The sequence below is a fragment of the Paramormyrops kingsleyae genome, chromosome 16 (assembly GCF_048594095.1).
Source record: "Paramormyrops kingsleyae isolate MSU_618 chromosome 16, PKINGS_0.4, whole genome shotgun sequence".
Classification (NCBI taxonomy): Eukaryota; Metazoa; Chordata; class Actinopteri; order Osteoglossiformes; family Mormyridae; genus Paramormyrops; species Paramormyrops kingsleyae.
This window is the reverse complement of record NC_132812.1, coordinates 12021203-12036187: the sequence shown is the minus strand read 5'-3', so window position 1 is coordinate 12036187 and position 14985 is coordinate 12021203. Positions and strand designations below refer to the sequence as shown.

The 14985-nt window shown below is 42.2% G+C and overlaps 1 protein-coding gene across 1 annotated transcript; it reads right to left on the bottom strand.

The window, feature by feature from the left end:
- Nucleotides 1–8923: 8923 nt before the first annotated feature.
- twist2 lies at nucleotides 8924–13076 on the bottom strand. The gene is made up of 2 exons (XM_023814788.2): nucleotides 12321–13076; nucleotides 8924–9774 (listed from the first exon to the last, which is right to left on the bottom strand). Exon 1 carries the CDS (start codon nucleotides 12860–12862, stop codon nucleotides 12350–12352), a length of 513 nt encoding a protein of 170 aa, XP_023670556.2. The 5' UTR covers nucleotides 12863–13076; the 3' UTR covers nucleotides 8924–9774; nucleotides 12321–12349.
- Between the last annotated feature and the right edge of the window lie 1909 nt (nucleotides 13077–14985).

The window sequence follows — 14985 nt, the reverse complement described above, 5'->3', positions numbered from 1 at the left end:
CCCCCTCCCCTTTCTTTTTTGATCCATATTACGAAGCTCCTGTTTGTCACTTGATGGCCAGACAACTTTGTAATTAACAATAAATACTTTGCTTAAAAGTCACGCTCGATCACAAGTCTTTCTTGTTTTTTAAAAATCGCCTGCAGGTACACATTAGAAATTCAGACCAATTCCAAATAAAAACTGCATCAGAACCTTTTTTCCATGTTCCCCTAAGTATTATTCACCGTCACCAACCTTGCCCCCGCTTCTGGACGGCTACAAGCAGTTCTCCATTGACGTAAGTAATCCATTCCACAAACCCTCACGTATGTCAAGTTTTACGCAAGTCGGATTTGCTTTCCTATGCCACTCAAGACGATTGTTAGCAAATAACACGCAATTCAAAAGTACACTAGTAATATGTACTAAGGAACACACATTAAATGAAAAGATAGTGTAAGTATGCTTGCAAGCATATGTTGTGTTTTTTTTTGCGTTAATTCTTCCATAAACGGTTTTGTCTATTTTTTTGTGTAAATCCAGATTTACTCAAGTCGATTTCATGTAAGTCGAGAGCTGTCTCTATGAGCTTCGTTCGTTTGGCTCTGACACTTCTAGCGAAGTCTTTCATTTGGAAACTAGAAGTTATGGTTTAGCCGCTGCTTTCAGCCACTTGCCTGCTGCTTTCATGAGATGCGATTTCCAGTCATCCACATTTTTGCGCTTGGATATTTTAGGGTGTACTCACACTAGGCAAACATTTATCAAATATGATGACAAAGGGATCACTTTGATCTACGGCAGAGGTGCAGCGTTTGCTGGAACTTTTGGCTGATGAGAGTGTGCAGGAACAAATGGATGCAGTGCATAAAGCTCAAAGATATTTGGTAATATTCAGGACAATCCTCTTACATGTGCAGCATGATAAAATGAAGGTCTGCTGTGTCGCATACTCAATAAATCTATGAGGGCCATGTGTCCTCACGCCTACATCGACTGCAAATAAGCTGCAAAATAAGAACATTAATCATGAACTCTATTGTGCTGTGCCTATATTGTGCACTTTTCCTATATTTTCTTCAACACAAAAAGTTGCACACTGATGACGAAAGTGTGTGCCTGGGCCCAGGAACGTGAAGCACAATGTGAGCACAAACCAGAAGGGGAAGTGGGGAGGGGGGGACAATCTTGCTTGGACATGGTACAAGGCAACCGGGTCAAGTGTGTGTACGTGCTTAACCTTGAAGCAGCAGAGCACGGTGCGGTCTTGCTGCGGCGTGACCCAATTCTGAACACTATCCCGGCTCAGCCACCTCTACTGTGGCAAGTAACGAGGCCCTTATCAGACTGGGCAGTCAGTCAGTGGGGACACTGGAAAGGGTTTATCATGTAAAAGGGGATCCCCATTTGATGTGTTACTTGGGTCAGCCAATCATATCAGTGGTTTCTGGTCATGTGTGGCAGTACCCCTTTCAGGTGGAATTCATGAAGTCTAATAACTGCTGACTGATGTCCACTTTAAGTCACAGTTTATAATTATAATTCTGTAAATTGTAGCTTTTCCGTACGTAGGACCAAGAACACTTCTGATAATCTTTGGCAAGTTGCCGAACGCTGGTGCCTTAGTGTCAGGGCCTCAAAGCACTTGAAACCGTCCTGAAGCAGTCTGTCCCCTGGATGATGCTGGAGGCCTGGCCGTGGTGTTACGCCCCCTGGAGGGCACACCCTGCAATTACCGCACATAGCCTGCAGAGCCCACACAGGCTGTGAGTAAACTTCAGAATTCCCCCCACCCTCAGCTCCCTGCCAGCTCCCCTGTGGTTTGAGGGCTCCTCTGATCCAAAGAGACAAGAGCCTTGAAACGTAGAAGCAGCCCCTGAAGACCCCCCCCCCCTGCCCACAGAGTGACGGCCCGCGATAGACGGTAGTCGTGACCCGGCGGGAAGGTCACATAGCAAAATAAATGCTGGCAGGTCAGTGCTAGACATGCAGCAGGATTGATAGTCAGGGCGGGATGGGGTGGGGGTGGGGGGGTTGAAACGTAAACAGCACTAAGCTTTCTTTGGGCCAGTCAAATAAACCAGCCTCCGTAACTATTCAGAGGCTCCTGTTCGACCCCAGATTTACAGTTGAGAAATCCCGGAAACGAATCACAGAGATTCAGCGTTAAGTTGAACATTTGAAAGATCGACGTGTCTTTTTATTTTAAAGATAAAACAAACAAAGGGGACACGTCGTGAAAATAGGATGTCAAACAGAGACCAAGTGGTAATATTTACACTCTGTGGGTTCAACAAAAGACCTCCCTGTAAGCGCCGTGTGCACAGAGCTGAAAACCGTTAGGAACGTGTGGATATAAATGTGGGGATGGGGGGGGGGGGGCATTGAAACGTGGGAGGGTGGAGTCGCTCTGCGTGGAACGGGAGGCTTGAACTCCACAACCCCGCTGTGTTCACTCTTGGGGGTGGGAGGGGTGTCCCTGCTCTTGATTTAAGACGTTGGCCCTTCTGATGGCTCTTGGCAGGAACATCTCCTTCCCACAATAAAAGCGAGGAGAGATCCTTGTGCGGGTGGGTGCCGGCAGGGACCCGGCTATTTGGCGGCCCTGTGGTGGCCCTTCCTGCCTGTGGCCCCTGCTGGCCAAGGCCCCCGGCTCATCCTTCCGTCCTCGGGCCCTGCTCTGTCATTACTGTCCCCTCCCGTTCCCAGATGTGTCGCCCTGGGCTCCCCCCCCCCCAGCTGTAATTACAGCCCTGCGCGTTCGCAGAAAACGACAGCTGCCCAACGGCCCCGAAATTACAGATTGCGGCCTGAGAGAGGCGTCAGAGATGACTGGCAAGGGAAGGGGCACACAGCCTAACCCCCCCCCCCCCCAACCTGCGGGCCCTATGAGGAACAATACATCAGCTATGCTAAGAGACGGACTACAGATACAGTGTGGCGGTGGAGTCCAGACACACCCTGTGTTTTTCTGTCCCAGGAGTACCAGTCACTATTCTGGAGTTATATTGGTTATATTGATATGGGGGGGGGGGGCATTAAGAGGGTCTTCCAGACATGGCTCAACCAAGCTGGGGGGCCCTCGCTAGGCAAACTGCGGCCGGGCTTTTAGAACACGCTCCATATTTGCTTTTCTAGCCATCTGTTTAGTCTGGAGGTCATTGGCGAGAGGCAGTGTTCAGCTGAGAGGAACCGCCTCCCTCCCCGGCGAAGCGTTGAACCATCCTCCCGAAGTCTTTAGCGTGTGCTATTCAACACGTGTGTGAGGCGAGGGCATTGTCGGGAGTGATCGGCTTCGCGAAGCGGGAGATCGGAAAAGATTCACGTCAGGCCAACATCATACACCCCCCCCCCCCACCACGGCACGACCAGCCTCGTAAAGAAGATTGTACATTTTCGCCCTAAAGGCTCCACATCAGGAACACATTATTACCCACTTTAAGGCACGGCACCCCCCCACCAGTGCCAAAACTTACTGTTTGCTTTAACAGCAGACCTAATGATGATCCCGACAAAAATATTTCAAATCGTGCAGTTAAGGGTTATTACTGTTTTTTTTCTTGTTGCGATTATTATTATCATTACTGTGCAAGATTCCGACTCCAAACAATTTATTTATTATGGTACAACTCTACAGCAAGTGAGCAATTTCTTGTGCATGGTAACCATGGGTCATTACCCAATTTTGTGCAATTTAAATTTAGATCGGGAGAGTAATCCATCCTTGATTCATTGACATCTCCACTGTTTGTAGATGCTGTACTTTTGTTGCAGATGTTACGCTGTGTCCAGGTGTTTAAATGGAAATGGAATACCTGTAGAACTACATTAATAAACCAGAATTTTCTATTATAATTCTGCACTAATGAAACTTCCAATTCCATTTCTAAAAGTCTTTTTTTCGTTTAATTTTAATGTTCATCTTATTTCCACAATCGGCCACCAGGGGGCTTTGCTACCAGGAATACAGTCTGCCATGCTCTCGCAGCTGGAATCAGTGGAATGAGGAGTTTTCAGTGTCACGAGGCTCTCTCTGTGATCCTGGACACTCTATCTTATTTTTTTTTCACCTAAAAGGGGTAGCAGGTTCCTGATAATTCAGGAACTGGCCCCAAGAAGTGTCAGTCCACATCCTGGGGTGGGGGGTGGTGGTTGCCAGTCTTGTAACCTTGAGAAATCTACTAAAAGATAATAGCTTCAGTAAATTATCCAGCTGTGCTAACACCCGACCAGGTCTTGTGTAAAAACAGCAAACGTTGTAAGTCGCATTGAGCTGAGCCGTCTGGTAAATCAAAATAAACAAGGTCAAAGACTCCAGGTATAAAAGCAGGGGGGTGATGAACTTGGCAGCCCCTCTGTGTGATGGTAAGGGAAGCACAAGCTACTGCTTTCCTGCACATATAAACCCCCTCTGCCCCCATGACCCTGCATGACCCGTCTGCTAATGAAGAGAAAAGTGGGCTATCTTGCCAACATGTCACCATGTGGTCCTTACTGAAGCCAGATCAGATTTCAGTGAGAAGGGAAAAGCAACAAACTCATGTGTGAGGCTGGTACTAATCAGCATTTAGTGGGGGGTGGGAAGCTGTCGTTCTGTTTAATATTTCTGTCTCCACTGGCGTGTGTACAATACTTTGTTTTTGCATCCGTGCACGTATTTGATTATAATAATAGTAGAGATATACATATTTAAGAACCATGACGACTGTATACGAATGACCTGGATAACCAGGCAGCCACATGTGATGTGCTGCTGGGAGAGCTGGATGAACTGGGCAGAACCCCAGAGATGGGTAGGGCTGTGTGTTATGACACTCTGGAAGCTGAACAAAAAACCACTTATACTGGTGGAAAAGCCAGGTGTCGGAGGAGCTCGCGAAATGTATGCGTGAACATGACGTGCGGCCGCTTCCTGGAAATCGGCACCGGCTCCGTGGCAGCCTTCCCTGGCTGGCCCGCATCCTTCCGCTGTCTATCACAGCCACCTTCTCCATCGGCCCGCTATGTTACACTCGTTTTCCCATTTAAACCCCCCCCCCACCCCCCTTGAGGAGCTGCGGAAATTTCTCTGTGATTGGGAGGGCTTCGGGCTCCTGGACATGAGAGGTTTTTGGGAGGAGGGGGAGGTGAAAGGAGCAGGTGCTATGCAAACCACGGTCCAACAGCCGGAGAAGCCAGATCGGCTGTCAGAGGCTGAGGGAAGCCTTCCAGGTCAGAGTACCTCCTGAAAGCAGTCCTCCCAAATCCACCTTTGGTCTCTGGCTAATGCTACCTGGGAGTAGCTTAAGGCACCCTGCTAGCTATCTGTGTCATATAGGCACTGTTAAATCATAACTGCACTGCACTGTGTGCATTATATAACAGATACTGCAGCCTTTTTAAACAAAATGCTCAGAGTACAACTACAGATACCTATTCTAACACAGGATCCACAAAGACCCACATCAAAAGTATGGTGTCAGAGGGCATATATTAAGGCGCAAAAAAAACAAAAAAACAAGCTGAATGTAATATGCTGCACTTACTGAGTTGCAGTGGCCAAACATCTGCCCAATAGCACTGTCCTTCAGCGGGAGAATAAACACTCTCCATCTGAATCGCCAGAAATCTACAAATTCTATTAGCAGATTAATTCCTTGCCAATGCACTAATTTCATCTTTTCATGTGAACCCCTTTTACGTAACATCAAAGTACATGCTTGGGGCTAAGTAAATTTATTTATCCACAAAGCTCAACAGTCCGGCTTTTTGAAGAATGTTGCTGAAATGCCCCATTTTTTATTTATTTGTTATTCAAAGTGACTTTGCATGTATATATTGTAAACACTGCGGCTGCAAAGATCCCGACACCTGTTTATAGCAGTGGGGAATAAAACAGGGGGTATTTATATCTGATTTTGTCAAAGCCAGGGCTAATCAGACTTAGCATAAACAGTTGCGTGGCAATGCTATTGATGTTTTATTTTTTACAGAACCGAAAGACAATGCAATCGCTGAGTCGTACAATCTGTTTTTGCTGTCCTTACGTGACTTTGAGATCCGGCCGGTCTAAAACTGTCCTTCCCGTATGCCACATACATAAATATGGCTAATTTTATATTTAAGTGGAAGACTTTTAAATCCGGTGACACAGTGCTAGTGGGTGTATACACGTGTGTTCAAGGTATACATTAATTTGAGGGGACCAAATGTCCCCACAATATGATAAAAACTTATTTTGACATTGTGGGGACCATTTTTTCGGTCCCCACAAGGGAAAATTTAATTTTAGAAAAATCTGTGACTGCAATCGAAAAACTAAAAAGGGGTTAAGCTTGTCATGTTGGGATTCGGGTTTTGAAATAGAAATGAATGAACGGTCCCCACAGAGATATGAATACAGGTTTATATGTGTATGTGTGTGTGTCCCAGCTGTGTGCTCTGCATGAGATAGCACTCTGACCAGGATAAGGAGGGACGGCTGGACGGGAATTTAAAATGAGTTGTCCTTGCAAAGAATAAATCACATTTTGCATGGTTCCATAAGGCAAAACGCCTCAGCTGTCATTCGCAACGGCATAGGAGAAAGCTTGACCGGCCTATTTGAGAGACACAACTAAATTTAAATACAAAGGCATTTTTATTGGTGGGGAGGGGTGAATCCAAATTAAATATTGGTTGGGGTAGCCCCCCAGGGCTCGTATGCCCCTGGCCATTTGTAGAGTTTATGCTCTTGACCCTACAGAAAGAGATTGCTTATCGTCCCAAAAGGAGATCACAGCTTTTTTTGTTTTTTTCTTTAGATGTAATGAGGGTTAATATGGTGGCCTGTTCTGACCTCTCTGAAAACATTTAGGGTATCATTATGCTGTCCGAACCAAATTAAAAAGATGCGCTTATCCTAGGGAACCTGTAGAAGGTGTAACATTGTCCCGATTGGTGCACTGACTACCCGACATGGATACAGATGATTAAAATAGGCCCACCTGTCCGTAAGCCTGACACTTCAGCTTAACATGGTTTTAGGGGTTTTGGAATAGGAAATCACTCTATTTTCCTCTGCACCCAGTCTGATAAATGGCTGTGGTGGGGAACGTTAAGCCTAAAATTAAGTGTGATTCTCTCCATGTGCCTTAGAAACCATGCAAAGTCGGCGGAGCTGAAGCCCTGGCAGGTTTTTTTAGATTTTTCATTTGGGGGAAAAAAAAACCTCAAGTCACCTCAGTCAAATTGTTAGAAACTTCAACGAAAAGTCGTCAAACAAGTAAATCTTTTTGAGGTGAGTAAGGTATGAACCCTCGCTTTATCCGTTTTACTGCAAATTAAAATTTTGTAGCTTTTTCCGTCTTTTTACGGGAAACATCTGTCGTCAGTACAACAGCGTAGCCGTAGCCCAAATCCCTTTAAGATCGGTTTGGCCCGTAGGTAGAGAGCAGGGATTGGGTTCACTGAAATAACGAGTCACTATCAAAATCGGTGCTATTCGAAAATTACAGTGCACCCGGATTAATCTAACTCTGTACAGTTCAGTGACACCTTTTTCTTACAGGTATATTTTATTAGTCGGTCTATGTTAGTAATAAGACCTCCCGCCCCCACAATTTAACTGGTTCTTATATCGGCTTATTTTTCTACGTATAATTTATTATTACATTAGAGAGAAATATTATGTTACTACATTGAAACTTGACGTCAACGTATGACTGTCATACCAACTTGGAGTTTGAGGACACAAAACAGCCTAATATCTAGGCCTATAGGAAAATATATTCGACTTTTTAGACTATTTAGTCTGCAACATGTGTAATAAATAATGACCTTTAGCCTATTATGGAAGTGTTATTGTGTCAGTGCTATTATGCCACGAGTTTAATCACAAATAATGCCTAAATAACGGAAATTTGTAACCTAAGAAACTGCAAAAAAAAATGGACATTAGCAATGAGATAGCCTGAATATCAGAATACAATTTTCTAATTAAAACATCTAATTTATGGCTGGTACCTCTGTGTTAACGCGGAGAACCAGATTGCAAAAGTAAAGGCCAGGAAAAGACACTATTTAGCAGGATTATACGCTACTAGGGACTGTCTGCTGCGTGATCTTTCTGGCCGACAAGCATCTGTGATGTGAAACCTGGAGTGTCCGCCTGTCGCGGAGAGTAAAACAAGCGCCAAGGGAAATGCGGGAAGGGAGCAGCATGTCGGCAGTCTCACATCACCTAGATCGGAACAGTGACGATATTAAAAGACCTGTAAATCTTAGGCACAGGTGTTTCCTCCTACATTCCAGGCTCCTTTGCCAAGAAATCCCACTTCTTATCCGCGTGCACGACGATTTGGACATTGGTCTTTATTAAAGCTGACCGTAACATCGCGGCCTCTGCTCCCGCCGCCTACGTTACTATTATCATTAACTGCGTCATCATAAAAACATACATTTAAACACGTGTCCACTTCAATTGCTGTGTCAATTCTCATAGCCAGTTTCTCCAATGAAAGTATTTCCTTCTTTTGTTACAATGAAAATGCAGTAACCCACTGAACCAAGAAGAAAGCTGTTTTGTTGTCGTTTTTAATAATAAAAAAGCCATTGCGATGTTTGAAACGATCAGAAACCTGATCTGGCCCACTAAAAGCTCGCCGTGTAAAATCAAGGTGTCCGTGGTTTCCCCGGTTAATTTCCCCGTTTAAAGAACCACCCCTCCCTAAGCTGAATAAAACGTCTGTATCTCGTCCACTGCGACCTTCTACGAATTTATAACGACGTATCCCTGTTCTAACAACAAAAGAAAAGCATCAAGCAGGGTCACTCATTTAGCTAACAGCATCTTTTCTTACTATCAGGAGGCATAGGATGTATATTTTTCCAAAATGCGCCCCATTTGCGATTTTACACATTGAAAACAAACAATCGACCACTTTTCTGATAAGGATAAAAGCCACGACCTGAACTTCAAATATTTAGGCACAATAAGACTTTCCATTTTATTTCTTATCTTTAATAGTGTGTTTCAGTGTCACAAAATGCCGGTACATGATATTTGAATAATTGCCAGACCGCTTGAATCTGCCTGCTAAACATTCACAAATGTAATTGCATGTAGTTCAGAGGCATCGTCGATTCTGTCCTCCCGCCTCCACACGCAGCACCACCAACCACCTCTCCTGTTAAATCAAGTCCAAAGGCCGTAGTATACCGTAGCTATACTAAGATCAGAACAGAATGTAGTGGAAAGCATCGTTCACTAGTTAATTTTACATACTATATAAATCAATTCACTGCTTTGGTTTGTTTAAAAATATTTGCTTTAATAAATTAGAAAACATGTACATTGGATTGAATAAGGAAGTAATGCTGGAGAAAATGTATTTCGCGTAGCTCAAATATTTCGATCTAAATTGCATTCGTCCCTTTAATTAAAAGCTGCATGATACCTACATGTATGTACAATTTTATTAAAACATTTATATATATAATTAAAGACAAACGGATGCGAATAAGACTTTTCGAAGAAAAAAAGAATCAATTCCTGAAAAAAATATATACCGATCTATAAGGGATGACACCGATTAGGGCGGAATCTGTGTGGCAGCACAATAAAATGTGAATACATTTAATTACTGTCTGTGACTGAAGGGGAGAAATTATTTTTTTTCTTGCAGATCCACGGATGTGCTCCGTTGCTCTCTGAGGATTGTCCCATGAATGTCCGGAGCAGGACGAGGGCACAGCGCGTCTCTCCAACATGTCCTTGAGGTTTTTTGGTTCTTGAACATTAATCCGTTGTCTTCAGATTTTGCAGTAAACAGTCTGCGGGTAGAAAAGGAGGAAATCCGTAAATTGGTTTGTCGAATTGTGTGCCGATCTTTTTAATCTTCGTCACAGTTAATTCGTTTATGGCTCGGGTATTCCTAAGTATCAGTTTCGTACTAAGGTTACGAAGTTTCACTCTTGAGTTATGTAAGCTTAAATAGGCCTGCCTTGAATGGCAGCGAATGTAGCAGATTGAATCATCTAGGGCCTAATTCTTTTACACACACTTGCTTAATACATTCAAGTTACACATGAACTTCACATATACTGATATAATGCGAATATAAGATATGTTACGCTTGAATTACTAATTTGACATAGGCCTACATAGGCCAATATAAAGGTGCAAAAATATGACGAACAACAAGAAATCCATGGGTAATTTATAACCCAAACATATCGAGTCAATATAACGCAACGGTATATCTAAAACGAATATTCCTATAATTAGTCATGGAAACCATCACAAACATAAAGCCTAACAGACCGACTTCGATATTCCCTATCCAATATGACGAAATTATGTTGAGGTTGTATGTAAATATTTCAACCTGTACATTATTTGTTTTTATAATGATTTAATCAATAAAAGCGATTTAACAAATAAATGCCAGATATGTAACAAGTAACCTAATCAGATTTTGTCTGATTTATTACTCCATGGTAGTAACAGAAATTCTCCGTTTTAAAACGAGGGCAATTTTCTTAATTGCGCTATTAAAGAATAAGCTTTCGTTCCCAATGGAGTATATGATCCAATGCATTGTCTCGGACCACCTTGAGATGCATTTAATATAAATCAGCATCGTGCTGTTTATTTTCCCTTGCCGAATAACCGGATGGCTCACACGGCATCAAAGCCAAGCCGATGAGCAGTGTTGTGTAGGGGTCAAGAAGAACAGGGCGCTCTCCTGAGACTAAATCAAACTGCAGTCTATTTGTTTTAGTGGGATGAGATACAATTACATTCACGTTGAGTTGTTCCGTCTAGGACGGCTGGATTTCTGGTTCGGTTCTGGTCAGTGAAAGGGCCGCGCCGTGGGCCTGTTTCTTTAATGGGTAACGGTACAGGCCTTTAGATTTCTTAAGAGGTCAATCTCATACTCTTACAGAACTGAGGTCTGATTAAACCAAATGACCATTGCAATTCCTCTGATTTTTTTTTCCCAGATGTAATTATCTATTGACGTGTTTCAAAGTAGTATTAATGTTTTGATCAGGAAAATTGAAACTAAAGTCTAAACTGCTTACTGTAAATCGTTTTTATGGCGAGCTCAGATTTCTAAGTTCTATTTTCAATAGAAAGAAATGACGTAGCTCAGACTGAATGAATATCATCAGATAATGCAGAGTGCAGATTTTAAAAGATACTTTGTTGCTGATAGTGACTACTGGTTGCAATAAAGTTCGCCGAGGGGCTTCCAAAACGCTAAAGCTCGCTTGACTACAGGCCAGCGGTGCTTTGCATGCACCTCTGTAATCTAACGCTGGTTAAGACTTTTTCCTATATCTAAAGGGCGTCCATTCCTGCGGTCCGCACACAGGAAAACGTTTCATTAGCAAACCAAATTATCCATGAGGGACAATTCGTGGTTAATGCCTCTCGATACAGCCCATGTTTCTCCCATGAACTGTAGTTTCCCTAAATCCGGTTAGAAATAGACATCAGGGAGGATTATCCGCTAAGATTCACCACAAAATCTATATATTTCAGAACTGTCATGTTACTGCCTGGAAAATATTCGAGCCTGCAAGTCTTTCGAAGCCACATTTTATTGCGGCAGATTCACGGTATTTTTTTAATGAGAACTTCCAGAGGGCTGCATATTCTGTGATATCAAGCCATGATTACCTAATATTTTCATTTACTTAGGCCTAATATGAATATAAAACTAGATTTATTTATAATTACACGAAACATACTGTTTGTTACATTTTACCTCATTATACTTCACATGGGCTATTGGTGTATCTTATGACGATTAGTGAACTTTTTATGTCCGTCACATGGGCAGTTAGCCGTATGCCAAATGATTACAACAGAAATCATCTTACGATTAGCCTTACTGATATGGATTTGTATATTGATGTAACTGTTCAACTTTATCAGGCTGCATGTCAAAGAAAATGAAACTATAAACTATTCTGGACACAATATTTAAAAAGGAAGGATTTTTGTAATTATAACGGAACTTGTGACGTAGCACTAAACGGCGACGAAAACAACAACAACAATAATAAACCATCTTATTGAGCTGCATCAAACTAACCGTTTGTGTTCCCAAAATGTATCCTATTACTCCTTACGCCGTATTTGCGTTGCAGTCATTCGTCAGAAAAATCAATGTTCTTATAATGTAATTCGCATTATATTCCTACAGACAATATGTTAATACCATCAATCAGAGTAATACCAACAGCATAAAAAAACAAATCCATAATATGTGATAAACACGTTGCCTTCGGTACTGTCCTGTAATTATTCTTGTCTAGCTACTATAGCCTGAGGTTATGAATTAGCCCTGGCCCACGCTGATACCTACCCCTCTGGCATTCCTGAGCACCTTCGCTACTAATGGGACGCAGACATGGACCAGGCGCCTTCCATCCGCCACACGGAAAAAGCGTAACTCAGTCTTTCGTGGGCGACGTAGCTGCAGCTGGACATCTTGTTATCCATCTCGTCACTCTGTAGCACCTGATAAAGAAAGTCAATGTATCTGGACGCTAGCTTGAGCGTCTGAATTTTGCTTAGTTTATCCGAGGGCAGTGTGGGGATGATCTTCCGCAGAGAAGCGAACGCCTCGTTCAGCGACTGTGTCCTTTGCCTCTCCCGGACGTTGGCCAGGACCCTCTGGTTCTGCAGCTCCTCGTAGGACTGCGTGCTGCTGGGACTGGGCTTCTTGCCCCTCTTGACGGAGCCCGGGCTGCCGTCTTCGCTCGGCTTCTTACTGTGCGTCCTCTTCCTCCCAAACCGCTTCTGCTGCCTGTCCAGCTCCTCCTCGCTGGTCACTACGCTATCCACTGGGGATACGGGAGAACTTGAGCTCTCTTCCATTTCTTTTTTAAAGAAATGAGAGGACATAGACAAAACAGCGTCCTCCACCTTAAAATCCGTTGCTGAAAACGATATCCTCTTCAGAAAGACTGCGTCCGATGAAGTCTCTTTCTCTCTTTTCTTACCCTTAGTGGAACGATCGGAATATGCCACTTTGTACCGAAGGAGTACTTTGGCACGGCTTTTCCTCCCGCAGGAAGTTTTTTTGCTTAATTTCTTTGGAAACTTTATCCCAGTTTCAGATGCTAAATACATGTCTGTACGGAGGGGGTGGCAGCAAAGAAATCTGATTGGCCCACCAATAGACAGGAGGGACCAGTTTTAAATTACATTTAAACAAAATTATTTATTTATAATAACTACATCGTAACCCCTTTGATGTTCTAGTGTTCTTCTTTATTAAACACATTAGGCAGTTAGTGGGCCGCTAATAATAATATACATATACGATTAATTGGCCTATTTAATAAGTGTATCGCTATTTTTTTAAACACACATAACCCAAAGGAATAAAAAGTTTTATCTTAGTCAAGTACCTGTTGTATTTAACTGTCTGTGGGTATTTTTCAAAGACGCATGCTAATGAACGTCTAGTGGATGCAATTGATATTTATACGGTAATATACATTATATAGGCCTACGTAAAATTATATGAAATAAGCCCAAATTCTAAATAGAATAGCCTACATCATCCGATGGTTGCATAATAAAGAAGGCCTACCTGCTTCGGATATTTCATTGTATCCCAACATTTTTAAATTCTAAAAATAAGTCATATACAAGTAGGCCTACGCAGTCCATTATTATGTAATGTATTATTTAATTTTGACAAAAATAAAACGTTCTTTCTTCAATTAACAAGTGGTGTTATGTTAAAAGTTTACTTTTTTAGACAAATAAAAAGTCAACGTGCACTTCCCCAACCGTCAATGTCCATATTGTAAAAGTAAAACAGGAAGGAGTTAAGCTAACCGAAAGCCTCTAATGTTTCCACAGAGGCCCCCGGTGCACAAACACACGTGTTTTGTCAAGCTTCTACCTCTTGATATATGATGTCATGTTTTCTACGTACTGGACGGCACAGGTGGCTCTTATTACGGTTTGAATTATACGACGCCAGTTTCTCTGATCCCCTTGTCAGCTGGAGTTCCTGTTTAATCGGAGCCCGCTTACACTTATCTTTTTAAATTCCGCATCTTTTACTCATTGTTTTATTTATTTGTTAAAGTCGAGTTGATTAAAAATACGTACACATATCGGTCCATGTAATGGACAACTGAATTATTTATTTATCTATTTGCATTTTTAACATTGCAGAAGTAAGTTATTTTAATTTGCAACCCTGGTTATTTCGTTTTCTGATCGGGTAGAAGCAATTCAGCAAAACGTAGCGTTACTTATATAAATATATGAATATATTACACGGCTGTCCATAGGAACATCCTGTTTATTTTATGGCACGATTATGAGCCGAAGAAACAATATCTAGCTGAAAAATAGGCCTACATTTTAAATTTATGTTCTTTTTCCAGTCTGAAGACTCACACTCCACCTTTGAAACGTGATCATATTTATTAAACATGGTTTTCTTTGAATAATTCCCACCTAAAGATGTTTAGAAAATATGTTATTATACCAAAAGATGATGCAGCATTACAAATGATCTGGAAACCAAACAGACATAACACTTTTTTCGGGAGGGGAGAATTCTTTCTTTAACTAAGGATTCAATAATAAGTGTTAGAATACATCTCTCAGCCTGACATATGCCAATCAGAAACGACAAGATTGTATACATAGCTTAATTCTGGTGGTTTTGTTTGTTGTTATACTTTAAATAATTTTGTGATGTGATGCATTTTTCCTAAGCAAATTTCTTCGTACTGTACCAGCACCACGCAGGCATCCAAATACGAACACGCACACAGATTCACGCGCCCGTTTCCCGACGTCATGGCCTGATCCCCGACCCCCGGCGAATCCCTTCTTTTGTGTAACTTCTATAGAAGGTGTTTTATGCAAAATTTCAATACGCGTGCATGTTTATTTGATGTCCTACGATTATAGCTATACTACTACAACAACTAATAATAATAATAACAATAATCACAATAATAACAATAGCGTTCCATCAGCCATGGTTTTTGGAT

Excerpts from the sequence above, each read along its gene's own strand:
- twist2 (XM_023814788.2), bottom strand. The coding sequence starts at position 12,862 with ATGTCCTCTCATTTCTTTAAAAAAGAAATGGAAGAGAGCTCAAGTTCT.